Here is a 27993-nt window from a genome sequence, read left to right as displayed (position 1 = left end):
TTTAACCTGGTGTTGTAAGACTTCTGACTGTGCTCACCCCAGTCCAATACCAACATCTCCTCATCTTTTAAATCTGCACCTTAAATGCTGTAAACTCAGAGTTTACAGACTGGATTCAGGAAGGTGGGATTAGAAAGAGCTCTTGGATGTCTTTGGGTTGGGTTGGATTGGACAGGATCCAATTTGTGTCGAGAGGGGCGGGGTCAGGTTTATTAAAGGGGATGGGACAGACGGAAGTGAAATGAGACATCCGGCGGGGGAGGGTCACGTGTTATTTTGGCGCCAAGGTTTGGAGTTGGGGTAATCCCGGCAGAGACAAAGTAACAGAGACCGGGTTGGAACGTTCAGCTCGCGGCACTGAGGGAATCCCGGGCTCAGCTCGCGGCACTGAGGGAATCCCCGGTCCAGCCCGCGGCAGAGGGAATCCCCGGTCCAGCCCGCGGCAGAGGGAATCCCCGGTCCAGCCCGCGGCAGAGGGAATCCCGGGCTCTGCCCGCGCACCGGGGCCATGGCCCAGCCCAGGCTCACAGACTTCTTCCCGCAGACCAAACATGTGGCGCGGGGCCCGCGATCTCTCAAACGTCAGAAGGTGGAAGCCCCGGGTGGCGGTGTCATTGCTGCCAGGCTATCGCCCAGAAAAGGTTCGGACAGGCCTGCTGGAAGCCGGGAGTCCCCGACCCCCAGTCCTGAGGGGGGCGGTGAGCGGCTCTCCCGCCCGAATGACCTGGCCACCCCGCCCCAAGGCGCTTTCGGCGGGGCTGGCCTGCGGCCTGGGAGTCGCCGCCCTGCGCTCGGCTCTCCGCCCGGCAGCAGCGGGAGGAAGCGCGGCCGCCCCCAGTCGCCCGACGCCGGTGAGCCGCGAGCTGGGTCGCAGCGGGCGGACCGGGTGCCCTCTGCCCGGAGATGTCTGTTGTTGCAGCCGGAGGCAGCAGAGACTCCACCTGCAGAAAAGACCAAAGTGAAGCCACAGACCCCGCTGCAGATCACGGGGGGATCCGAGCCCACGGTGAGGCATCTGAAATATTTATGACCGCTAAACAGAGGGAGGGAGGGGGGGTGAGTTTCATCCATCTAGCATCTCCCTCTCCCCCTGCTTGTTGGACTTGACTGTAAACGGCTTAATTTCCTCCCCTTTCCAAATGAAATTGGGGAAATTATCTACACAGAAAACAATGTAGGGAGAAGGTTGGAGTGGGATTAACTGAGTTCTTGAATCCTTGTAGAGTTGGTACAGACATGGTGGGCCGAATAGCCTGTGTTACAAAGTAAATCCGCCACAGTCCCAGATGACCGATAGGCTGTTTTTCCCTTTTGTGAGGCAGAGCTGACTGGTGGTGATTTAACCTGAAGATCACCACAGGCCAGGGACAAGGTTGAGAATACATGGGGGCTTCGTGGGTCATCTCAGCTGGTATGGGAATTGGACTGGCCTGGTTCTGCATCCTAAACCAGCTGCTCTGCCAACTTGGCTAAACTGGCCCCTGGCTGTTGCATGTACTTTTTGAAGTAGGCAAGTTTGCAGGATATGCCTTGAGAAAGAAGTTGGGAGTTTTTTCCAAATAGATTTGAGGAGGATGCAGAAAGAGTTTCTCAAATACAATTCATGCTTTGCCGGCAATGATTATAAAGGTGATTTGTCCTCTGGATGTCAACATAGATGCAGCTGCCAATGAAACAATGGTGGGCTGATATTTCATATCAGGGGTGGACCATTATGCCTGTTAGCTTCTTGTTTATGGAATTTTTTTTGTTAGGCATGAACATGCTTTCTATGCAGAATCTTTTGAAAGATTTTAGTAGTTTGCTCTAAAGAACCAACATCGTGAAGAAGAACAACCTGAGATTGTTTTTAGCCCTGGTTCGAAACCATTGATATTTAAAGAGAAATTCAAACACCTTGTTTTACCCAATAGAATTACACCACAGAATTTTGAACAAAAATACTTCACTATGTAAAAGACTTCAGTGCAACAAGCTCTATAAACTTATTCTCCCCAATGTTCCAGCTATTTGCTGAGGTAACACTTTACAATTGTTTGGTATCCTTCTCGGTACTCAATTCTGCTGATTGCTTTCCTTTGCCATAAGACTCTTGTGAGAACCCTTCTTTACTCAGTAGTATGGGCTTGGAATGCCCTGCCTGTAACAGTAGTGGACTCGCCAACATTAAGGGCATTTAAATGGTCATTGGATAAACATATGGATGATAAGGGAATAGTGTAGATGAGCTTCAGATCGGTTTCACAGGTCGGTGCAACATCGAGGGCCGAAGGGCCTGTACTGCGCTGTAATGTTCTATTGTAGATTGTTCCACTAGCTTGAAACTGGGCAAGCTTCCAGTTTAAAATTTCAAACTCGAGCTTAAGCCCCAACCCTCCCTCAACCCACATAATTCCATGGTGACGTAGCCTACAACAGAATGTCCTCAAACATGTCTTTTGGTTAATTATCCCTCAATTTACCCTCTGATCTGATGAAAGACATGATTTTATAACTTTTCAGGGCTCAGTGAATGCTTCCAAACTAATTTAACTCTAACTCACAGAAGCAAAAACAACTCTTTGAACTACCCTTTCTGAAATATTTGCAGATGTCATGTCTCCACCAAAAAGTCATGTTTAAGTTTCTGCACTTGCTGTTTATGATCTTGCCTTTCTAGTTAGTAATCTCTTCATTCAACATGGGCCCAACATTTTTTAAATGTATATAGATGCCAAGCTTTTAATTGCACATATCCTATTTTCTACTGTTGTAACTTCTAAGTTATATTCTAAAGCACACTTTTATATTATCAACTTTGTGAAGAAGCACAACCTGAGATAGAACCTCGGCTGCAACAAGTCCACAGCTAGGTAATTACAACAGAATATGGAAGAGAGTGCAGCATGGTGGCACAGTGGTTTGCACTGCTGTCTCACGGTGCTGGGGTCCCAGGTTCGATCCCGGCTCTGGGTCACTGTCCGTGTGGAGTTTACACATTCTCCCCGTGTTTGCGTGGGTTTTGCCCCCACAAAGATGTACAATGTAGGTGGTTTGGCCATGCTAATCTGCCCCTTAATTGAAAAAAATGAATTGGGTACTCCAAATTTTAAAAAAAGAATATGGGAGAAAAGGGTTTTTGGTGCTGAGGTTCTAGGAACATTTGGAGTTAGAATTGGATTTGGATGTGAAAGTGGGAGCTGTGCTGATACAGTTTTTACAGGGCATTTTAGATATTAGTGTTGCAGTGACAGGAAAATTTGAAGATCACCTTCACATTAACCTGGAAATAAGTCTGCACATTTGCAAGAGGAATTCTGTCATGGAATTTGGGTCTTGCTGGCTAGGCCAGCATTACAGGCCCGTCCCTAATTGCCCTTGAGAACACAGTGGGGAGCTGTTGCCTTGAGCCACGGCAGTCCATGTTCATTAGTTCATAAGATGTAGAAGCAGAATTAGGCCATTTGGCCCATCGGGTCTGCTCCACTATTTGATCATGGCTGACCTCATCCTGACCTTAACTCCGTTGCCCTACCCTAACTCCATTGTCCTGCCTGTTCTATGTCGACCTATCGCCAGTTAGAAAATCTGTCTTAACTCCTCTTCTGCACCTTAGCACTTCGCTTTACCGCAGGCCCACAGACAATCTCACGCTGCTTCACTTCTCCAGCTTTCACCCGAAACACATTAAAGAAGCCATCCCTATGGACAAGCCCTCTGTATACACAGGATCTGCTCAGACGAGGAGGAGCATAACAGACACCTACAGATACTGAAAGATGCTCTCGTACGAATGGGATATGGCGCTCGACTCATCGATCGACAGTTCCAACGCGCCACAGCAAAAAACCGCACCGACCTCCTCAGAAGACACACACGGGACACCACTGACAGAGTACCCTTCGTCGTCCAGTACTTTCCTGGGGCAGAGAAACTACGACATCATCTTCGCAGCCTTCAACACGTCATCAATGAAGATGAACATCTTGCCAAGGTCATCCCCACACCCCCACTGCTGGCCTTCAAACAACCGCGCAACCTCAAACAAACCATTGTTTGCAGCAAATTACCCAGCCTTCAGAACAGCGACCACGATACCACACAACCCTGCCAGGGCAATCTCTGCAAGACATGCCAGATTATCGACTTGGATACCACCATTACACGTGGTAACACCACCCACCAGGTACGCGGCACATACTGGTGCGACTCGACCAATGTAGTCTACCTCTTACGCTGCAGGAAAGGATGCCCCGAAGCGTGGTACATTGGCGAGTCCATGCAGACACTGCGACAACGAATGAACGGGCATCGTGCGACAATCACCAGGCAGGAATGTTCCCTTCCAATCGGGGAACACTTCAGCAGTCAAGGGCATTCAGCCTCTGATCTCCGGGTAAGCGTTCTCCAAGGCGGTCTTCAGGACACGTGACAACGCCGAATTGCTGAGCAAAAACTTGTAGCTAAGTTCCGCACGCATGAGTGCGGCCTCAACCAGAATCTTGGATTCATGTCGCATTAAATCCTACCAACTGTTCTGGGTTGAGACAATTCACACCTCTTTAACCTGTGATTATCCCTCTCCCTGGATCTGTAATGATTTGATTACCTGCAAATTCTCGCATTACAAGCATTGTCCAGCATCTCTGACTTTGTCTATATAAATGTTTCTGCTACATTCCTCTCCATTCACCTGAGGAAGGAGCTGCACTCCGAAAGCTTGTGTTTGAAACAAACCTGTTGGACTTTAACCTGGTGTTGTAAGACTTCTTACTGTGCTCCGTCTATATAAGCAGTGCACCATCATTCTGGCTGCAGAGGAATACGCTTGTGAATAGTAATTAATAGAGCTCAAAGCTGCACACTTTAATTGGCGAATCTCAATGAGCATCTGGGAGTTTCTTTCCTATTCCTGGGTTTACTTAAATGTATGCTGCAGGCCGCATCTAAAGTTTAAATCCGTGAACCAGATGAAAAGTCTCCTTAACCAATCATTTGAAGATCCATTAATGTTGTCCTAAGCCAGATGAAGTATGAAACTAGACACCAATCTTTTTTTATTGATGGGATGATTTATTTACAGAATACAGCAATACATGTGTCTGCCTCTTGCCTACCAATGCTTAATGATCCAGCTGCCCTCTTTTTGTAAATTCATGCAGAATGAGAGCAGCTGAAACCTGGGGATTTAACCAGGGACTTCAATCTAGCTATTTCGCACTCTTGTGTTGTCCCCTTTTTCTAGCTGTGGTAAAATGCACACTTGCATGTTGTAGTCTGGAGCTACGGATAGGGATGGTTAGGCTCCGATTTCTTCCTACCACATAGCTGATACCACATACCACTCCTACCTGTTTGGCCGAGTTCTAAATGCATTTTCCTTGGATGTCATGTCTTGGAATGGGAATCAACACTGGAGCTTCTGGCTCAGGTGGGGATGCAACCCACTGCGCAACAAGACTTGTATAAATAATGCTGGAGATCTAATATCTCATTTGAAAGACAACACTTTTGAAAGTACACTGCACCCTCCGTGCTGCATTGAAGTATCAGCCTGGGTCTTTTGTGTTCAATCCCTGGGGTAAAATTTAAATTTGTGACTGGGCAGCAAGGGTGTTACCCATTTAGCCACAGCTGACTGGTGTCCCCTTTTTACTCGATTGATTAAAACAAATGATCAGTAAAATGAATAAACTGAAGGGGCGCTGTGACTAAATCCAAACATCAAAAGGAAGCTCAAGTAACTATCCCAAAATATTGTTCCATGGGGTGATAATGACCCCAGTCCGCATGGTGCTTGTCGGCTGTGGAAGGCCAAAGTGACGTCTTTTTATACTGGAGAGTGCTACAAATTAAATCAAATTGAGCACATTAACACAACAAATAAGGAGGCCAGTCCCTTAAAGGGCAAGAATGAAAAACCAAAAATAAATTAAATGTGATTTTCCTCCTCCCCACCTTTTTAGACTCTTTCAAATAAGCAGTCACCTGCCTGTTTATCCAAACCTTAAAAATGCAACTAACATAATATCAACACTGGCATGCAAATTCTAAACTTGGAAGTGACTTTCTGAATGTTCAATGTAAAATCAGGTAGCGAAATGAAGATCGGATTAAGAAAAAGTGAGATGAGAGACAAAGGGATTTAAAAAAAAAAATAGAAGTTTCCAAATTAAAATTTAAGGAATGAACCTCTACGTTTGTAAGAGTATTTTTTTGTAGCGCCAGATGGTTGCAGTAATTAAGACCTTGTCATTAAAATCTACTTAAAAGTTGAATGGACAATTGCTGACTTTTTACGGCATGATTCATGGTTACTGCAACATTCTTGTCTTTCCAAACATGAGTGTCATGTCCCTAGGCAAGGCACAAGTATAGCAACGTTTCTGCAGGGCAATCCAGACAGCAACTTCCTTATTTCCACATTTGCATTTCACATTTTTGAGATGCTGGAAGTGACTGCATGATTATTCCTTTTATAACCCAGGGAGCACGGGTAGACTTGCCATTGCTCTTACTGTTAAGTTCTGAGCCGTTGTTTATATTACAATGCACAAATGTGAAGCTGCTGAAATTAATGGATCTCTGTGTACTCATTTAGGATTCATCCACTCGTGAGGCAACAGCCCTGAGAAAAGCAATTTCCAAGCCTCCAGGTCTAAATATTTCAAATGGGAGAAACCAGCAGGTACGAAATCTCTGCATAGGTTTTGTGTATATGGACTGTGCTTTTGGGTACACTCAAGCTGCAGACCGTCTGGCATTATGTCTGACTGGGATTAGAGTATCATCCTCTAAGCTGTTATGGTCACTTGTGGGGCATTTTGTATATGAACAGGATGGCAGATTAACTGTCCTCCGTCAAATTGTGTTTTGCTGAATATGACCCAAAACAAATTTAAGGTGAAAACAACTTGTGGAGTCTTCAGTGTGTGTTTCTTTCAGACTGACTCAACACCCGCAAAGGAGACTCTTTTGGGGTTAAAGGCCCGGCTGCAACGAATCCAGAAACTTACACCAACACCTAATTCGTTTGCTCCTACCTCGGAATTGAATAGTGATATCAAGAGCCGTCTAAAACGGGTTCGGGAACTGGAATTGAAAGTACAAGAAAATAAGTTGCAACAAAGAAAGGCAACTGAACAGGAGGTAAAATCCAGCGCCGAGGAGAGGTGAGGAAAAAAAAAAGCACTCTGCAAATGACGCAAAATACAAAAAGCTGAAGAAATTGTCAAATGTATTTGTGATTGAACACAGCAGGCCGCTGGTATTCATAATACATACTCTTCCAGGGCGAAGGCACCAGCATATCAGCGTTTCCACAATTTAGCACAGGACATCCCGCCAGGGTTGAACCTGCCATTCAAGTACAAGCTGTTGGCAGAGATGTTCCGTAATATGGACACCATCGTGAGCATGTTGTTCAATCGCTCGGAGACCATCACCTTTACCAAGGTGAAACAAGGGGTCCAGGACTTGATGAGGAAGTGAGTATAGATTATATTGATGGACATCAGTTGGAAGAAGATACTAATATTGTGCTACTGTTATGCCAACTTCCAGTTGGAGCTAAACTCGCCAGCTATAAAGTGTGTAAAGCTATAAAGCAAGAAAGAAAATTCTTCTGTGGTCATTTCAAAAAAATCTTGTGATTATATAAAAACGTTTATTGCTTCTCAAAGCTCGTTGCATAGAATAACGTTGAAGCATGATGACCTTTTTCATGCAGGCAAAGGAAATATTGTTGGCTTTGGGTACATTGCCTTTTTGTAGCATTGCGTTAATTTTTATCGCTTTCCCAATCACTGAACAATAGGAATTAGGTGAATGTTCCTCGGGACAGGAACAGATTTCCTGGGCGGCACAGTGGTTGGCACTGCTGCCTCACAGCGCTGAGGATCCCGGTTGGCTCTGGGTCACTGTCTGCGTGGAGTTTGCACATTCTCCCCGTGTCTGCCGTGGGTTTCACGCCCGCAACCCAAAGATGTGTAGGTTGGGTGGATTGGCCACGCTAAATTGCCTCTTAATTGGAATTGGACTTTTAAAAAAAAAAAAAAATAATAATAATAATTTGAGTACCCAATTTGTTTTTCCAATTAAGGGGCAATTTAGCATGACCAATTCAAATACCCTGCACATCTTTGGGTTGCGGGGGTGAAACCCACGCAAACACTGGGAGAATGAGCAAACTCCACACAGACGGTGACTCAGAGCCGGGATTGAACCTGGGACCTCGGTGCCGTGAGGCAGCAGTGTTAACCACTGCGCCACCCTACTGCCTTAATTGGAAAAAGATAAATGGATACTGTATATTGAAAAAAATATTTTTTTAAAAAGGAACAGCTTTCCTAAAAGTGTGATTGTCCCCTTTCAAAGTTGGCGTTTTAGAATATTTGGGAAACATTTATAAATGGATTGAAGGGAAAATTGAGAAATATCACAGGCCTAGATATAAAACTTTATTTTTGATGCATTCACCTTGCTTTGGGATGGAGGTTTTAGAGACTTCTAAATGTGTACAGAATCAAAATGCCTGGAAAACCAGTGCATTGTAGAAGTAATTGCCAGTTCAGTTATTTGGTTAACCTACTTGAGCAGTCACCTTGTAATACCTTTTATAGGAAATTTGAAGAACGAAATGTTGGGCAGATTAAGACGGTTTACCCGTCTGCCTACAAGTTCAGGCAGGAAAAGGGAATCCCAACATGGAGTGACTCTGTGAAGAGATCCAGCTACCAGCTCACCGTTGATCCTGTATTTGAAGGAGGTAAGTTACGTGAATTGCATTTGGTTTGGGGATAATGCGCTGCATCCTTTTGCTGTCCTACTTTTGTTTTTATAAATGTTTTTATTGGGTTTTTGAACAAAGTATATGTACCGTTATGTACACAGAATAAGAAATATATAGAAGAGAAGGGCACACCCAAACATAAAGTAATAATAAAAAAGAAAATAGAGTAACTCTTTGTCTATCCCTGGAAGCACCGTTTTCCCCACCACAAAAAGTCAATTCTGGTGTAAATGTTGTGTACTGGGGAGAAGAAGAAGAATTCCTTCTCCCCTAAGTGGGCGAAACTCCAGGGATCCACCGCTCCCATCTGTTCCATAAAATGACTGAGTTCCCTTGCCATGCTTGAGGTTGCCGTGGTCTTGATGAAGCTCGTGTTGTCCCAGTTGGGTGCGTACATGTTAACTAGTACTACCGGTGCCCCATCCAGGGCCCCGCTGACCATGACATACCGTCCCCCTGGGTCTGTGACCGTCTTTGTCGCCCCAAACATTGTCCTCTTGCCGATCAGGATCGCCACCCCCCTGGCCCTTGTCCCATAGCAGGAATGGTAGGTCTGTCCCACCCAACCCTTTCTTACCCGCAGTCGGTCCTGCTGTCTCAGGGTGTCTCTTGGAGGAAGACAATGTCAGCTTTCATATTTCTTGGGTGGGTTAGGACTCTGGATCTTTTCACTGGGCCGTTTGAGTCCCTTTACATTCCAAGTGACTATCCTGGTGGGGGGCTTCTGCCCCCTCGTTCCTGTGGGATTAACCATACTTATCTGGTGGATGTGCCCCTGCCCTCCGGGGTTTCCCTTTGTTAGGGGGCCGTCCAGGATGGCCGCTGTCACTGCTCTCCCCATGTGGTCGGGTCCCTGCGCTCCACGGTTTCCCTTTTTCCAGGGGGCACCTGACATGGCCGCCTACTGTGTGTCCGCCACGCGGGTAGTCCCCTGCACTCTCAGTCTCTCTTCGCCCAGAGACCGTACTGGATGGGTGCTTGCAGCGATTCCTTGTTTCGAGCCCTTGGTTGTGGCACTATTGCTATTTCTTTTCTAGCCTTGTTTGTCCCTCCTTCCCTGTGCCTCAGTCTCTCCTCTCCCCCCCCCCCCCCCCCCCCCCCCATATACCCCACCTTTGTCCCTCTTTCCCCTGTTCCTATCCTTGTTTGCTCTCCTGCCTCTGTTAAGTGGTCCCCCCCCCACACCCTGCTTGACGTTCCCAGTTGGGGGCACACTGGTGCCCTGCTTTGTTGCATGCCCCCGGCGCTAGCTTTCCTGCTAGTGCGGGGCCCCCCTCTCGGGAGTTACTGTCTCGCTCCTCCCTTGCCCGGCCTCTGTGGGTTTTCTGCCCACTCTTTCCCCCATCTGACCCTGCACCCCTCTTGCTTTCTCTCCCTTCTCTGCTACTCTCGTTCCCTCATGCTGGGGCCTGCTCTTCCACCTGAAGCGGTCCCTCTGCTTTCGCTCTATTGAATTCGGCCTGTCTCCTTGGTTGGGTCTGCCCCAATGTCCTCGTAAATTCTAATGGAGTGTCCTTCCCGTTTGCAGTTCTGTTTTTCCTGGCCCAGCGCAGGATTGTTTCCCTGTCTTGGTACCGGTGCAGTTTAACGATAACGGCTCTTGGGTGGTCCCCTGCCTTGGGCTTCGGGCGCAGCGACCGATGTGCTCTGTCCATTTTTGGGGGGTTGGGGAAAGATTTCCTCCCCGCTAAGTTGCCCAGCATCTTGGCCACATATGCCGTGGGGTTTATCCCCTCTAGTAGGCCCATTATCCTGACATTTTGCCTTCTCGAGTGGTTTTCCTGATCGTCTACTCTACCCTTCAGGCTCCCCTGTGTTATGCCCAGTCTCGCCGCCTCCTTCTCCAGGGCTGTGATCCGGTCGCTCATGTCAGTCGTGGCTTTCTCCAGCTCCTTTAATGGTCGCTTCTTGGGCTTCCAGTTTCGCCTCTTGGGCTTCCAGTTTCGCCTCTTGGGCTTCCAGTTTCGCCTCTTGGGCTTCCAGTTTCGCCTCTTGGGCTTCCAGTTTCGCCTCTTGGGCTTCCAGTTTCGCCTCTTGGGCTTCCAGTTTCGCCTCTTGGGCTTCCAGTTTCGCCTCTTGGGCTTCCAGTTTCGCCTCTTGGGCTTCCAGTTTCGCCTCTTGGGCTTCCAGTTTCGCCTCTTGGGCTTCCAGTTTCGCCTCTTGGGCTTCCAGTTTCGCCTCTTGGGCTTCCAGTTTCGCCTCTTGGGCTTCCAGTTTCGCCTCTTGGGCTTCCAGTTTCGCCTCTTGGGCTTCCAGTTTCGCCTCTTGGGCTTCCAGTTTCGCCTCTTGGGCTTCCAGTTTCGCCTCTTGGTCTGCCCAGGGCGTGCTGCACCTCCGGCAGGGCCTTGGCCATTGCTGTCTGCACTGCGGCCTCTATGTGCCCGAGCCTCTGCCTTATTTTCCTGCTGATGTTCCCTCAGCACCTCAGAAAATGCTGCCTTCCAGTTCCAGTTCCCCCCTGGCCCTGGGGGAGAATGCTCCTGTCTGCCCAGTTCTTTTTGTTGCGGTGAACCTTCCGTTCTGCCGCTTCGTGTGCAGATTAGCTCGTCTGAACGGGCTCGCCGTTGCCCCGTCTGCTTTTGGTGCCCCTTCTCCCTCTGCTCTAATGACGCTGTCCTACTTCTTAATAAAAAACAAAACTAGTTTATCCTGAAATGGCTTTCACTGGCCAGAGGTCCAGGAAATCGGTTTTCTGCAGGGAATCTGTTGCGTGAATTCCTTCAAACTGAAACGAGATTTTGGATAAGGTGTATTCCTGCGTTGACAGCTGGCTTGATGACGTTTTGGCAACACCTCGCATTTTTATGGAGCTCTGGTCTGCTGTGAGTCAGGGAATTAAGGGAGAGGAAAATGGGATAGAAACATGTGTTGCCTGTGTAAATAACTGTCAAACTAGTTAAGGCACTTTAGACTGTTCATTGTTGTTCTTTCCTTGAACTTTTCTCTGATCTACATTTGGGTACGGGTGATGTGTAACTGAGCCACACTGGTCAGAGTGCTCCAGGGTCAATTCTCCTTTCGGAGTCCGATGGTCTTCATTTGGGTGATGGTGGGGATGTGACAACTGATCTCAGTGCACTGGGGCTGGGCATCAGAAAGCAGGTCACGGAGTCCCTTCCTGAAAGTTACCTAGTGACCCATGCAGAAAAATGAATATCTCTTGAGGATCAAATTGGGCTCCGTTGTATTGTGCCCCATAACATCCCTTTCTGTACTCTTAATACCCTCATTCAGGCTCATTGTAGGTGGAACGTAACCATGGGACTAAATATCACCTCAGTTACTGCTTTTGGGGACAAAGGAACCCTATTTTTAAAATGTGTATTAATTTAAATGCAATTTTCCTCCTTTCCCAAGAGGAGAATTCTGACGGCCACACACAACTGACCGCATCTCATTTACTTCTGCGGCGCCGCATCTTCAGCCGAAACCTTGTAAGCATTGTGAAGCAGTACCATAAGGTGAGTAGGTGGTCCGATAGGGCATTTTGTCTTGACTTTAGTGGTAAGAGTGATGCTTGAAGCAACAATGTAGCTTAAATAACCCAGCAGCAGTGTCACTAGGTTACCCAAAACCTGTGGTTCAGTAGTTTCACTGGGTATCGTTGCTGGCGAGGATAAATAATTGGGGCTTCCCACTGATATTTTGATCAGTTCTGCCATCTAGTCTGCAATAGGCTGTGTGTTTATGCTTTCAATACAATCCAGCAATGCTCTTTTATGGGTGATGAGCAAAGAGGTACAAGTTTGTGTGTGTTTCTAAGAGGAGCATTTTTAGTACCAACAGGATCACGTTTCAGATGTTTGTGGGGAGAGTGATTGCCTTGGCTGTCCGGGCCCCAGCAAAACTGAAGTCAATGGGGATTCGGGCAAACTCCAATGGGTGGCGTCATACAAAATAAGGTGGCTGTGGTGGTTTGGGGTCAATCCATTTCTGTTCCAGGACATCACTGCAGGAGTACCTCAGTGTAGTGATCTAGGTCCAACCATCTTCAGCTGCTTCCATCAATGGTTATCCCTCCATCATACAGGTCAGAAGTGAGGATGTTCACTGTGGCGGCAGTGTGTACCATCTACAAGTTATTGCCGCAATTCACTGAGCCTCCTTTAGCAGCGCCTTGCCAACCCACAAACCCTTACCAACTAGAAGGATAAGAGCGGCAGATGCATGGGAGTGCTAGTGCCTGCAAGAAGCCACACCTCATCCTGACTTGGAAATATATCGCTGTTGCGGGGTCAATTCCCATGCTCCCTTCCTAACAGCACTGTGGGTGTACCTACAGCGCATGGGCTGCAGCAGGTCACAGGCTGCTCACCACCTTGTCAAGGACACTTGGGGATGGGCAACAAATGCTGACCTGATCAGTGATGTCTATATCTCGTGAAAGAACCTTTTAAAAAGCAGTCAGCTGATGGGCTGAAGTTTTTATTTTAAAAACCCCAAGGAGCTCTCTATTCTTTCATGGGTCACTGGCCGGACCAGCTCTTGTTGTGCATCCCTAATTTTGCATGAACTGAGTGACTCGTTACACTCTATTCAGAGGTCTGTTGAGCGTCGACCACATATATGGGGGTCTGGAGTCACAAGTAGACCAGATCGGGTTTAAAAACGACAGATTTCCTCCCTAAAGGCCACTATTGAATCGGGTGGGTTTTTACGACAAATCGACAATGGTTTCCGAGATTAGCTTTCCCATTCCAGATTATTACTTCAAATTCCACCAGCTGCCTCACTTTAAATAAAGTAATCAAAAAGAAAATCTATTTGGCTATAATATTTGCAAGAAGACTAGGCTTTGTTGTGCAAGTGAATGTACTGGAGCATTTCCTTTTGTAGATGGTTAACAGTCTGTATCTTGTACTTTTCCAAAATCAGCCACAACTCCAAGATCCTGTTACCTCCAGCCATGTTGTCTGATGTATAAACTTAATCTGATCAAGAGTTCTGTGGGATTGTATTTGTCCTGCCATTCAATTTGACATGGTTCAGAATTTCTGCATTAGTTTATAAGTCGAACACTTTTTTTGTAAATTAAATATGATGCTCATTTTTGTATGAACGATTCTTGGACAGAAAATCCCCATTGAGTATGTGAGAAAAATGAGATGTTAAATGCTAATGCATGTACTGCTGGACAAGGTGTGGTCCAGCTGCATCCTTGGTTCAGCATTGGTTTCAAGGTTTATGCCTAGCAATAAATTATAAATACAAGAACAAATGCGTAGGCCCTGTTGCGAGGGCAGTGACTGAGAGATTCAGTTTGATTTTTAAAACAAAAAAAGTAGAACTAAAATATTTCAACAACAAAAAAATAAGCATCTGTCATTTTATCAATTTTCCCTCCATTTTATCAATTTTCCCTCCAGATATTCCTGGCTTCTCTTGACCCACCAATACATGTGCCAGATAACAAGCTAACACGGTGGCACCCACGTTTTAATGTGGATGAAATTCCAGATGTTACTGCTGCAGAGTTGCCCCAGCCCCCAGATTTCGAGAAGCTAACAACTGCTCGCGAAGTGCTGGATAAAGCTCGAAGTATGATGACACCAAAGGTAGTGTTAAACCAGCAATCCAATTGAATGTTAAATTCGGATCCTAAGCATCTTGTGGGGCGGGACTGGGTGGGAGAGTAGGGTCGTTGTGTACGTTGGGTGTACTGTCGGTGTTTCCCATTGCTATAAACGTACTTTACTAAATTTTGTACTTGCATGGCTACTTCTATTTTCAGATGGAGAAAGCACTTGCCAACATGGCCCTCAAAACTGCAGAAACGGCCATGGCTGCTTCCACGGAGCAGAAGACGGAATCAAATGTTGTGAGCCCAAGTCCTGGTGCACTGAAAGGGATTTCCCAGAGTCTGCTCGAGAGGGTAAGCGGAGAGTGACCATGAGACATTTTAAAATCTAAGCTTAATGAGTCAAATTATCAAAAATGTCCTGCACGTGCAAACATTTTTGTAGGAAAACCTGGTTCAGATCCAGAGTCGACAGTGAATATTACTGAGAAACATAGAAACTTACTCTAGCCTCGTGCAGTAATCGATTAATGGTTTGGTTGTGTAATATCCATTGTGCTGTTGTAAAAAGTGCACAAATTCTTTGCGAAGAGCAGTGGCAGCTTCCCTTTTTTTACTGTAACACTTGTATAACAGTACACTCCTGAGTCTAGGATGCCACTTCCGAATGCATTATTAAATAAATGTTAATGCCTATAAAACGGTAAATGCAATTTTGCCATTCATTCATCTTGTGTGTAACTAATTGTATTCAATGGAGGCATGTTTTTGAGAGCATCATAGTGTACTTGATCAAATTGCTCTTCCCTAACTCCATTATGTAATGTTTCAATCCCTTTTTCCTGTTGTGGACAGTCCTACATATTTATTTTTGCACATTGATAAATAGACTCTGAACCTGGCTTCAAGGATTACAATCAATGGCATGTTCCTCGATTGGCAGATCTCAGCAACTTGATTTAGCTTTTTGAAGACATGGCAGAGAAAATTGATGATTGAAGGGCTGTGGATGTAGTTTATATGGACTGTAGTAAGCCATTGGACAAGGTCCACATGGCAGACTGGTACAAAAACTAAAAATCACATGGGATTTGGGGTGGGCTGGCTAGATGGATACAGAACTGGCTTCGATATAGAAAACAGTGTCGCTGTGGAAGGGTATTTTATCAGAACAGAGATCTGGCTAAGGGTGTTCCGCAGGGATCAGTGCAGGGACTTCTGTTGTTTGTCGCATACATAAATTATCTGGAGGAAAATGTGGGTGGTCTGATAAGTAAGTTTGCAGATGACTCTTCAGATTGGCTGAGTTGCTGATAGCGCCAAGGATTGTCAGAGGATACAACAGAATATAGATAGATTGGAGTCTTGGGCACAGAAATGACAGATGGAATTTAATCCAGACAAATGCAAGGTGATGCATTTTAGAGGATTAAATCCACGTATTAATCTGTATATGGCAGAACCCTTGGGACCATTAACATAGAGGGATCTGGGCGTGCAGGTCCACAGTTCCCTAAAAGTGGCAATACAGGTGGCCAAGGTAAGAAAGAAGGTATATGGCACGCTTCCCTTCATCGGCATTGAGTACAAGAGTTGGGAAATCATGTTGCAGCTATATAAAACCTTAGTTGGGCTGCATTTGGAGTATTACGTGTATTTGTGGTCACCACATTATCAGAAGAACATGGAAGCTTTGGAGAACGCGCAACGAAGTTCACCAGGATATTGCCTGGTCTCGCAGATATTGGTTATGAGGAGAGGTTGAATAAACTAAGATTGTTTTCATTGGAAACACGGAGGCTGAGGGGAGACCTTAAACGAGGTCTACAACATTGAGAGGCATAGACAGGGCTTTTTCCAACGGTGGAAGTGTCAATTACAAGGGGGCACAGGCTCAAGGTGAGAGGGGGGAAAGTTTTTAAGGGAGTTGTGCAGGGTAGCTTTTTCATGCAGAGAGCGGTGGGTGCCTGGAACGCGTTGCCAGAGGATATAGTGGAAGCAGGCACATTAGCAACATTTTAAGAAGATTCTGGATGGATACGTGAATAGGAAAAAAATAGAGGTGTATGGGCGGAAGGTTTTTTTTAGTTGGGGCATTATCAGCGCAGGCTTGGAGGGCCGAAGGGCCAGTTCCTTTGCTGTAATCTTTGTTCTTATTGCAATAACAGTGAACAGCATTTTCCATGGGTTTAATATTCAAAGTAAATTGCAATGAGTCTTTTTTTTTCCTTTTTGGGTTGATGAAGAATTTCTGTTTCGCTTATTAGAGATTTGTATTTAACAGTTGTGTATATTGATTTTAGAGGCACAAGCACTAAACAATTAAGACTTTTTATAGATTCGTGCCAAGGAAGCTCAGAAAATGAAAGCAACAATTACCAGAACTGCTGCACAAACAGAGCGGCTCCATATGATGATGCGACTTCCTGAGATAATAAGAATTCTGCGCAATGTCTTTGTGGCAGAGAAGAAACCAGCTTTGACTATTACAGTGGCGTGCAACAGAGTGGTTGACAGCTATCGCTCCGGGATGGTCCTAGGTAATTTAATCCTGGAGTTATAGTCAATTGATTATTCTAGTATGACAGACAAAATGTGATGCTGACTTGGTGGGTGCTGCCGTGAAACTATATTAATAAATCAACTTCATAGAGGAGCGGTGCTTCAGGTTACCATGCAACTGGACTAGTTTGCAGGTTATATTTATTGTGCTCTGATCGTAAAACAAACCTCCTTCCCGACCTGTTCTTTATTTGTTTTTATACGGTCCGGTTTATTTAATGCAGAAGACCTGACTGCTGTGTTTCCATTTGTTCATTGTGAAATGTGTTCAGTCCAACGTACCCTCAAGGGAAACATACATCACGAACTGACATCATTATAACTATTTTTCAACAATGCTGTGGGTGATCCTCTGCATCTGACAATTTGCCATGCTTGCACAATATGGAGTTTAAGAGCCTGGATCAGTAATGGGGTTGTAAATAAACATTACATATAAAGAGACACATTAGGAGCAGGAGTTGATCCCCTCTGTCCCTGCTCCACCATTCTAGAAGATCATGGCTAATCTGACTGTAACTTCAACCCCACATTTCTCCCTACCGCTGATGACCTTCCACCTCTTCCCCCCCACCCCCCAATCAAAAATCTATCAAATGCCACCTTAAAATAGTCTCATTCTGCTGTTTCCACTGCCCTTTGAGGAAGAGTTCCAGAGACTCTGACCCAACAGTGGCCCCTAGTTCTAGATTGTGCTACAAAAGGAAATATCCGTGTTGACAGGATCGAAATATCCTCAATATCCGTGTCGACAGGATCTTTTTTATAAATTTTGTGTACCCAATTCATTGTTTCCAATTAAGGGGCAATTTAGCCTGGCCAATCCACCTACCCTGCACATCTTTGGATTGTGGGGGCACAACCCATGCAAACACAGGGAGAATGTGCAAACTCCACACGGACAGTGACCCAGAGCCAGGATGGAACCTGGGACCTCAGCGCGTGAGGCAGCAATGCTAACCACTGTGCCGCCTGCGTCTAAAGGATCTTGAAGGTTTCGATCAAGTCTCCTCTTACTCTTCTAAACTCTAGTGGATACAAACCTAACCACTCAACTTTTCCTCTTAATACCGCTCATTCCAGATATTAGTCTAGTAAACCTTCTCTGAACTGCGAACGCTTTTACATTTTTCCTTAAATAAGGAGACCAATACTGTACAGACTACTCCAGATATGGTTTCTGTGCAACAGAAGCATAACCTCCCTACCCTCATACCAAATGCTGATTTTTATTACTTGTTACTTGATGTACCGGTGTACTAGCCTTTTGTGATTCATGCACTAAGATACCCAGATCCCTCTTCACCTCCTAACTCTGCAATCTCTCGGCATTTCGAAAATAAGCTCTTTTATTCCTGCCAAAATGGACCATTTCTCATTTACCTGCGTGATACTCCATTTGCTAGACTTAACCTATGTCCCTTTGTAGCCTCCTTATGTCCTCTTAGCAATTTACCTTCCTACCTAACTTTGTGCCATCGATAAATTGAGCAACCGTACCTTCATCCAAGTAATTTATATAATTTCACCACTCTCCTGATCTTCATTACTGTTCTGATGTTAAATGGGATATAGTCTTTTGGACGCAGCAAGGTACTGTAAGGCTGCCCAAGAGATTTTTAAATGAATAAGAGTACACTGACACTATCGTTATACTCAACTTGATATAACTCTTGCTGGCAACCTCCACCTGATTTTATTTTTGCTCTCTTAACCCATATTGCTGAGTCCAATTGGATTGGCCACACTTCGCTCAGTATTTAACTTGGAGACCTTTCTGATCTCCCCAGCTTGGCACCGTAGCTAGCAGTGATATTATCCACCAAACCATCAATGAGCATGCCATGTGGTGTTTGGGAAAGCCTTGTGGTGATTTCATAATGGTATTTGATAATGTTCCCATGTGTATTAAGGCAAAGCATTAGGGACGCAGGGTGAACACTGGAACGGGAACCTGCCTGTTTAAAAATGAGTCCCTAGGCGTGTTGTGCGTGTGAGGAGATGGGCATTGAATGGGGTGCCCCAGGACTTTATTGGCACAACTACTGTTTGTAACTTCCAGAAGTGGCTTGGATTCAGAAATTCAACCCAGAATTATACAATGAGCAAATTATGCCAGACTAGAGAGGCAAGAGGATTTGGAATAGTTGGTCATTAATGATCAATGGAATGTGAATGTGGGAATAAAAATGGTAGATAAAATTTGAAAACTGACAAATTTCCGAAACTATAAATTGGAGGAAAGAATAAACAACACATATTCAATAACTCTGATTGAAATAGTGAATTATATCATGCTCCTTGTTGGACCAGGTCTTCTGGGTCTGATCACAAGATCAGAGACAACTAGTTCTGCTGAATCTTGGAACAACTGGATACTGAAATGAGGCGGCTTTAGGATTTTTTTTTTGTGTGTGTGTGTGTGTGTGTGTGTGCAGATGAATGAATAGTCTGAACAGCTTTCCTTGCCCTTTACTATCTTGTGAAAGATGTTGCATCGTTAACAAGCCTAGCACTTGTGTCTCGTCACAATTTTAGATTGGGCAGCATGGTAGCACAGTGGTTAGCACAGTTGCTTCACAGTTCCAGGGTCCCAGGTTTGATTCCCGGCTTGGGTCACTGTCTGTACAGAGTCTGCACGTTCTCCCCGTGTCTGCTAGGGTTTCCTCCGGGTGCTCCGGTTTCCTCCCACGGTCCAAAGATGTGCAGGTTAGGTGGATTGGCCATGATAAATTGCCCTTGCTGTCCAAAAAAAGATGAGGGGGGATTACAGGGTGGAGGCATGGGCTTGAGTAGGGTGCTCTTTCCAAGAGCCGGTGCAGACTCAATAGGCCAAAAGGCCTCCTGCACTGTGAATTCTATGATTAGCTGAATTAATTTTAAATGTTGCTTCAGAATTTCCAGTGTCCTCTGTTGGAATGTCCTCATATTGGAATAAATTGGTGTTATTGGGTGATTTTTCTTTGATTTGAATTTCAGACGAAATGGAGAAACATTTACGGTTACTAGCTGACATCGTTCCAGACTGGCTGACTGTCCATCAAATCAGAAAAGACGTGTACCTGAAGCTGAATAGGAGCACTGAGCTGAATGTGGTTGCTGAGAAAATTGCGGAAAAAATAAAAGAGGAGGAAAAAGTGTAATTTTTTTTTAAATAAAGGACTAGGTTCTGTACTGAGCTTTGGAAAGTCAAATATAAAAATGTGAAGTATGTAGGAGAAATGTGTTTTGTTTCCCAGTGCGAATTGTCTGGACAGTTTGCTTGGCAATGATGCGTTGTATTTGGAAGAAACTTGAGTCCAATCCTTGGGTTTCTCCACTGAAGATTCCAATCTTGATACTGTATTGGAATTGTCAGATGCTAGTTTTAAAAATAAGGGAGGGAAACTAATTGAGTGCTGTACTGAAGATTCAAAGAATAAGACTTGCTTTTGAGTAATGCTGTTGAATTGTGTTCCTGGAGCAGGAGTTTCTTTCTGCTTTGTTCCCAAAATAGGTAGCAGGGTTATAAAGTTGGATTATGAACTGTTTGTGTGCAATGAGGATCTGCAGTATGCTGTTGATTAATGTTAAACTGAAAATCAAGTGTTGGGTTTGTGTGTGGAGGGAGGCTTTTAAATTAATAAATTTTGATTAAATGTTGCACCATTTTGCTTGAAGTAACTTCTTTGCTTGCTGACTTTTATTTTGTGCATCGCTGATTTGGGATTATTTGGTTGTAAATAGGTTTAAAATTTAAAATATATGTTCTTGCAAACAAGACAGCTTGCTGTGCAAGCAGCTTTTGTTTTCACCACCCTCTGTAAAGTTTATTCTCTATTTTAATATGTTGTTTATAGACTGCACTGATTTTATTCTACAACACCGCATCGCTTCTACAAATTTTCTTGAGGCTCTTTTCAACAGATCTTACAAATCCATTATCCAGTGTGTCTTTCATAAGTCTTTGTTAAACAGGTCAGGCTGTGAGTATCTGAGCACAGCTTTGTTCATATTGGCAGCACACGTGGTTAGCACTGATGCCTTGCGGTGCCAGGGACCCGGGTTCAATTCTGGCCTTGGTAACTGTATGGATGGAGTTTGCACATTCTTCCTGTGTCTGTGTGGGTTTCCACCCACAGTCCAAATATGTGCAGTTTAGATGGATTGGTCATGATCAATTGTCCATAAGTGCTCAAATATGTGTAGGCTAAGTTTGAGGGGTTTATTGGGATTGGGGGGGGGTTGTTATGTGGGCTTGATGGAGTGTTCTTTCAAAGGGTTTGTGCAGACTCGCTGGGCCAAATGATGACCTCTACTGTAGGGATTATAAGGCACTACTGGGTTAGGGACACAAAACAATGCTCCTGCTCTCAGTTGCGTGTCTATCAATTAAATGCTTTGCTGTGATGTCTAATGGGCTGTGGAGTTTGCTGGAAAATCTCACATTTGAATTGCTGCCATTCCAATGAGGCAGCAAGCTGCCAGGGATGATAGAATGCTAGAAAGTTGTCAGTCCTACGGGAGGACAGGAGGGGGAAATTAATGGAACGTGAACAAAATATTTTTGGCATTGCTCAAGTTTTATTTGTTAAACCTAACATTTTGTCTGAACATGCAAAAAAAAAAAAAAAAATTGTCTTGCAGTTGACATCGTTTCCATTCAGGTTGTCTTGCTGTCACCTGAGTCACAAAGCAACGGGTTTAAGTGCTACTTAAAAGATGAAAGCATTATCTAGGCTGATATTCCAGTGCCTTACTGAAGGAGTGTGGCAGTGGAACTGTCAAATTGTCCAGGTGGATGTAAAAAAAAAAAGTAGCTTTGACGAGAGTCGCCCAGACTCGATGTTGGCTCCCTTATCTCTCCACAGATGCTGTCAGACGTGCTGAGATTGTCTGATATTTATCTTGTTGCACTATCCCTCTCCTGACCATGTATGTCCTGTGGCTACTGACTTCGTTCAGATGATCCAGGAATTGGATTTGAGCACCTCCATGAGTTCCTGAATGATGTACCAGTTTGCAGGACAGATTGCTGCGGTTTGTTAAACAATAATTACGCATCAAAGTAAAGTGAACTGCACTATGTAAAAGCCCTTCCTGTTTAGTTCCTTTCTTCCCGTTTCTTTTATTCTTAATTATTTTGGTCTGTGGACCCATAATGCTTTTAAGCAGAAGGTTCAAAGTTGAAACGGCCTGCTTGCCAGGACACCCGAGTTACTAGGTTTTGTATTTTGGAGAGAAGCCGCCAGACTTTTCGGCACCTTGGGAACCAGCTTCGGAGGGAGTCTGTTCGATTGGTTAGCAGGCAACCAGTGGGTTGCCCATGGCACAATATTCTGCCTGACAGTCAATAATTGGTTCCTGCGTGATGCTTTCTGAGAGAGCTGGGCAGAAGTGTTTAGACCTTGGAAAATGAAAGGAATTCTCTCTTTACTGAAGTGAAAGAATTGCTCTATTGTTCGGAATAGCAGGGAGTGCCTTCCACATTCATTGCTGTAAACCTGAAATAATCCTGAGTCTGCAGAGAAAGTAGACAACCTTGCCAGAGAAGAATGAAAGCCTGAACTTCGGAAAGACATTGGCTAACTGAAGTCATCCTGATTCATCAAAGATCCTTATCCTGTCATTTTTATTATTTTCTTTCTCTTTCCACCACCCTTTCCTGGGTGTAGGTGTAGACTGGGGTGAGTTAGGAAAGGACTTGGGGAAAGGGGGTAATAGTTACATTTTCTGTCTGTTTAATTATAATACTGCACTTACTAAAAGGTTACTTGTGTTTTGAAGTTCAAGACTGAGCTAATTAGTTTATTGGGCTGAAGCAAGGACCTCTTAAAATAAAATCTAATTTCACTTGTGATGCACCTCCAGCTCGGGCTAGATTTGATGCGTGCTAGGCCAGGGTGTTGTGACAGTTTGGGGGCTCGTCTAGTATCTTGGGAATGGTAGTCAGTGATTTGGGGTATGGTATACATTAAAGAGGCGCCAGGTTTGTAATACCATAACTGGATGGGCTGTGGAAGATGCTAAAGCTTTTCTTCAGGTGGAGGTCTTGCCATCAATTTATTTACAAGGGCTTTGAAACGACAAGCTAATTAAATTGGCAAGTGATTTTAAAGTAGAGATGCCAGTTAAAGCTATGCAAGCAGAGATATGGGATGTATTGGTTGTGTCTGCTAGAAACACAGGCCAGGAGCAGTACGGTAGCACAGTGGTTAGCACTGTTGCTTCACAGCTCCTGGGTCCCAGGTTCGATTCCCGCCTTGGGTCACTGTGGAACCCGTACGTTCTCCGTGTGTCTGTGGGTTTGCTCCGGTTTCCTCCCACAAGTCCCGAAAGACATGCTGTCAGGTGAATTGAATATTCAGAATTTTCCCTATGTACAGTCAATGTCTCTCTGAAGTTCAGGCTTTTGTTTTGGTACTTCTTCCTTCTAAGCTTCAGATTGTTTTCTCTGGCAAGGTTGTCTACTTTCTCTGCAGACTCAGCATTATTCCATGTTTACAGAAAATGATGTGCCAGGCACTCACTAATTTCAGCTAGGCTGTATGTCAGCTTTTTACTTTCGCTTTAGGCTTTTTGCTGCAGGGTGGGTTTGGTTTCATTTTAGTTTTGGAGAAGCTGCAATCACAGCAGGATGTGTGTGAAAGCTTAAAAATGTCCAATTGCTGATTTCAATGTGGTAACTGTTCTCGGTAGTGAAGTTAAACCTGAGGTACTTCTGTTAAAGGTTTTTTTTTTTTACGTCTTATGGATGTTAAAAGGAAAGCTTAAAGGATTACTTAGTGTTGTGGTCTTTGGGGGTTGGAATTAATGGTTGCTAAGATGTTCACTATGTTTTAAAAAGGTTAACTTGATTTCATAGAATAAACATTGTTTTGCTTTAAAAAATACTTTTCCATTTCTGCTGTACCACACCTGTAGAGTGGGCCGTGTGCTCCCCATACCACAATCTAGTAAAAGTTGTGGGTCAGGTGAACTCCATGATACACTTTGTGGTTTTCTGAACCCAGGCCCATAACAGGATACTTAAAAAGATGGTTCGAAGGTTTAGTGATAACCCAGCCTGTCCAGTAGTCTGATAACCTGATTAATTAATTGACCATTCCGTTGGACAGATTTTAGGTTAAAACTGGGGCTTTTGTTTCTCAAGAATTTCCTTTGATGTATTCACGGAATGGTTCCAGCACAGGAGGCGGTCAGTAAGTCTGTGGTTGCACGAGTTCAGCTAGTTATAGACTCCAGCAGCTTTTCCTTGTAGCACTGCAGTTGTTTTGTCTTCAGGTGCTTATCCAATTCCCTTTAAAAGTTACAATTGAATTTTCCCCCACCATGCTCTCAGGCAGTGCATTGCAGCTCCTTGCCCTCCACTGTGCAACATGCCTTTCCTCGTATCACTGTTGATTTTTTTACCATTCACCTTTAATCGGCATCCTCATGTTCTCCAGTCTTTTGCCAACAGCACTGCAGGCAGCCATTCAATCCATCACATCTGCCAATTCTTTTAAAGAGCTTTGGAATTCGTCCTATTTTCTACAGCCCAGAAAATCTATTTTCCAGTATATACATTCAATTCCCCTTTCAAAGTTACTGGTGAATTGGCTTTCATCACCGTTTCAGATGGCCCATTCTAGGTCAAGAGATGCTTTTTAAAGAACATTCTGTTAGACATTTTACCGATTTCCCCTGATCACGAGACAGCATGCCAACAAAAATTATTTCTCCTGATTTGCACCATCAACTACACCCTCTACTTAACCTTCTCTCGACTACGAAAAACAGTCCCAACTTCTCCAGCTTCCACATGGGATGAGGGATTTCAATTTAGTAAATTCTGATAAATCTTCACTGCACCCTGAGGGATGAGAGATGTAGCCGTAAGAGTAGGAGAGACTCCTGGATTGCCACGGAGTGGCACCACTCAAGCTATGCTACTTGCTGCTTACCGAGTTCTGTCCTCGACTGTTCTCCGCCTTCGTGACACATACCTCACTCTCCAGTCCCACTTTGAACCTTGCTCTGTCAAGCACCTTGCATTATAACGTAAGGAGGTACATATGATCCCAATATTGTCTTACATATTGACAGTTCATTCACACTGTCGGTCTGTCACGTGCGAAGGAATGGTCGTGGTATTCAGTTTCTGGTGCTCAAGTCATTTGATAGTTTCTTCTCTTTCCAGCATTTCAACGCAGCATAAATATCATCAACCATTTTGTCATGTTGGTTCTTGTGCTTTTCCATTCGCGTGACCATTTCAGTAATCTTGTTCTGACACGCAACCTCAGTTTCTTTCTGTCTGAGTTGCTGATTCTGCTGTCAATTGCAATGTTTCTACCTCTTCAGTTAATTCCCCGTTGTTAAGCTTCCCTTCTTCTATTCTTACGATTCAATTCTTTGCAGTTTTGATCTTCTAGATGTTTTATCGTGGAGTTCAACTTATTCTCCATTATTTCATTAAGTTCTCCTTCTGCTTCATTTCATTTTGTAATTGTTTGCAACTTCCTTGCCACCCCCCCCCCCCCCCCCCCCCCCAGTGTGTTGCCAGTTATTTAATCCTATTGTTTTAATATCTTCTCTCAAGCATTAATTATTTTTGCTGATTCCTCTTATGTTCAATAGTTCCTAGTTTCATTTGAAGTCTTTAATTTCTGTATTTCTTCTGTATGTTCTTACTGTATATATACACATTTCACAAGTGGAACATCCATTTCAACTTGTCTTAACTTCAGCTCACCCCTTTTTTCTTCGCTGTTGGTCAGGTCTGTTTCGAATGAAGTGTTGACTCGTTTCCATTCTGCAATTCTCTTGTTTACCTCCTTCTGGAGTCTTATGTTGCCTCTTCCCTGAAGGTCTTCGGTCCTTATGAAACTTTTTGCAGAGTTGCCCTCGATCTTGTGTCTTCTCCAATTTTCTTCTCCAGAACCATTTGTTCTTTCTTGTGTTGCTGTACATATTAAATATATTATCATTTTAAATGCACTACCTCTTTAAATGCTTCAGGTCTTTTTTTATTCCCCAATGAGCTGTCAGCACCTTGTGTTTTTCCTATGCTTTTGAAATCTTGGCACACACCTAACTGCTCATCCTTTGAACTTTAATTGACCTTTTAAAACGTCATCTCTTTTTATTCATGTAATGTGATCTCTGCTGTTTTGTTTTCTCCTAACGTTTGGAGAGCCTGTGCCCATTTTGTTTCTTAACTTCACTGCAAGATCTGGCAAAAGTTTATAAAACTTTTCAGCAAGTTGGGGACTTCTCACAAAACTTTGCTGCCAAACTTAAGTCACAGCTCTTGCTGGAGAGTTATTTTCTCCTCTCTCCTCCCCCCCCCCCGCCCCCTCCCCAAATCATACATTTCTCAACTTCTGACAGAATCAGCTATTCCAGGTCCGCTCCGTGTCCGGCCCTCGGGGTCTGGCAATATGTCAACATCTGTCTATTCGCCCAAAGAGAGGCAGCCAGGTGAGTTTTTTTTTAAATATAAAAACTTCACGTAAAACAGGATGCTCACAGGGGTCGAAGCAGAGGCTGTGTCATCATAATCCACCCTAACCTCGTCACCAAATGTAACGATGCACATTTACAGACTCCATGAGAAACACAACATTTTTTTTTAAACCGTGCAGAGGCCTGCAGCTCCCTGGCTGCCCCAGTCCCTTCATGTCTTCTGCTTCAGATGGGACTCCACCCACTGAGGTGATTTGGTCCCCCAAGCCAGGTGACTCTCTTAGTGGACAATCACCACTATGTGCAGTCACTTTCATTACCACAGAAAATTGCATTAGTATGACAGAGCTTACATCCACAAATATATTTACATTTTCTTCCAATTGTTGTATTTTTGCAGGGTTGGAAGAAATGCTACAGCTGGATTCACAGAAACATTGTGGGCCGATTTCAGACGAATCATAGAATTAACAGTACAGAAGGAGGCCATTCAGCCCATACAGTCTGCACCGGCTCCTGGAAAGAGCACCCTGCCCAGGCCTACATCTCCTCCCTATCCCCATAACCCAGTAACCCCACCCAACACTTTGGACTGTGGGAGGAAACCGGAACATCCGGAGGAAACCCACACACACACACGGGGAGAACGTGCAGACTCCGCACAGACAGTGACCCAAGCTGGGAATCGAACCTGGGGCCCTGGACCTGTGAAGCAATTGTGCTAACCACTATGCTACCGTGCTGTTGAGACTTGCCAATGCCCCAAGCCTGCCAACAATGCTGTGGCCTGAAACTGGCTAATGCTTCAAGATAACAAACTGATGCTTGCAGCTTGAGTTCATCAGTCAAATTCAACCGAGGCCCGTACCTCAGTGACAGGAAAGGCAGGCACGCCTTTTGTAAAATCTACACAATTGTCTCTATCCTTCTGCAATGTGTGCATTATCAAACTACTGAAAATCTGTATTACTTTCGATATATTTCTATTTGTTTATTTTTGTCAAACTATACTTGTGACAAAGATAGGAGCCCACATACACATTATCAAAATTTGAATCACACAACATATTGTGGGCACCAAGACCTCTCTACAATGGAGGCCTGCAATCATGGTTCAGGTATATATCTGAAACCATCCTAATGGATCAATAATAGGCTTATTCTATTCTGGCAGTCAGTTTAACTCAATCAAAACAGATAGCATCGGAAATGGGTGCTTCTGACACCGGTGGCTTGGGGAATTTAAAATGGCTTGTGGGGTTTCCCCAATAACTGCATAGTTTGAGGGAGTAACAGAACCACATAGACCAAGAAAGTTTCAAGCTCACACACCAATCTGTGCTCTCAGTTCTTAGCCAGAACAGGAGGTACGAGGTACAACAACTAGCCTTAGCACTCCAGGGTTTCAGAGGGCATTTAAAAATCATCCACGACAGTAATTGAAAGACCCCCCCCCCCCCCCCAAATGATCTTCTCCCATGCGCTGCTGTGGGCCACGTGAATCAACAGTCACTTGGGTCAGATACCAAAGGGTAACAAGCACCATAGAACTGCCACTCAAGAATCATTGCCTCTGGAGAAAGTGAAGTGAACTGTATAAAACTGCAAACTAGTTGTCTTCTCAAATGAATTCCGAAGAATTACCCAGAACTTTAGTATCCAATTGTTTCATGTGCATTTAAAATCTGGTTTTAAACTGGATAAAATTAGAAGC

General features: G+C 44.5%; 1 protein-coding gene and 1 long non-coding RNA gene across 4 annotated transcripts; one reads left to right on the top strand and one right to left on the bottom strand.

Annotated features, from left to right (window-relative positions):
- Nucleotides 1-258: 258 nt before the first annotated feature.
- cdt1 (chromatin licensing and DNA replication factor 1) lies at nt 259-20493 on the top strand. 3 transcript variants are annotated; one of them, XM_038806431.1, is made up of 11 exons: nt 259-362; nt 449-1006; nt 6581-6667; nt 6925-7151; nt 7272-7466; nt 8601-8746; nt 12128-12231; nt 14137-14325; nt 14502-14642; nt 16627-16828; nt 19830-20493. In XM_038806431.1, exons 2-11 carry the CDS (start codon nt 509-511, stop codon nt 19991-19993), a joined length of 1953 nt encoding a protein of 650 aa, XP_038662359.1. In that variant the 5' UTR covers nt 259-362; nt 449-508; the 3' UTR covers nt 19994-20493. The 3 variants fall into 3 exon arrangements, with proteins under 3 accessions (XP_038662359.1, XP_038662358.1, XP_038662360.1); XM_038806430.1 differs by having other exon boundaries at nt 259-1006; XM_038806432.1 differs by lacking the exon at nt 6581-6667 and having other exon boundaries at nt 259-1006.
- A 5801-nt stretch (nt 20494-26294) lies between these two features.
- On the bottom strand, nt 26295-26893 carry LOC119971208. The gene is made up of 2 exons (XR_005461781.1): nt 26578-26893; nt 26295-26462 (listed from the first exon to the last, which is right to left on the bottom strand). It is a non-coding gene; the product is annotated as an uncharacterized LOC119971208 (long non-coding RNA).
- Nucleotides 26894-27993: the final 1100 nt, after the last annotated feature.

The sequence above is a fragment of the Scyliorhinus canicula genome, chromosome 9 (genome assembly GCF_902713615.1).
Source record: "Scyliorhinus canicula chromosome 9, sScyCan1.1, whole genome shotgun sequence".
NCBI lineage: Eukaryota > Metazoa > Chordata > Chondrichthyes > Carcharhiniformes > Scyliorhinidae > Scyliorhinus > Scyliorhinus canicula.
Note: the sequence above shows the minus strand (reverse complement) of the source record. Positions and strands in the feature narration are given on the sequence as shown.

Coding starts and splice junctions, on each gene's coding strand:
- cdt1 (XM_038806431.1), top strand. CDS start 509: ATGGCCCAGCCCAGGCTCACAGACTTCTTCCCGCAGACCAAACATGTG. Junction 7,152..7,271: donor AAATCCAGCGCCGAGGAGAG/GTGAGGAAAAAA, acceptor ATACTCTTCCAG/GGCGAAGGCACCAGCATATC. Junction 14,326..14,501: donor GAAGTATGATGACACCAAAG/GTAGTGTTAAAC, acceptor TTCTATTTTCAG/ATGGAGAAAGCACTTGCCAA.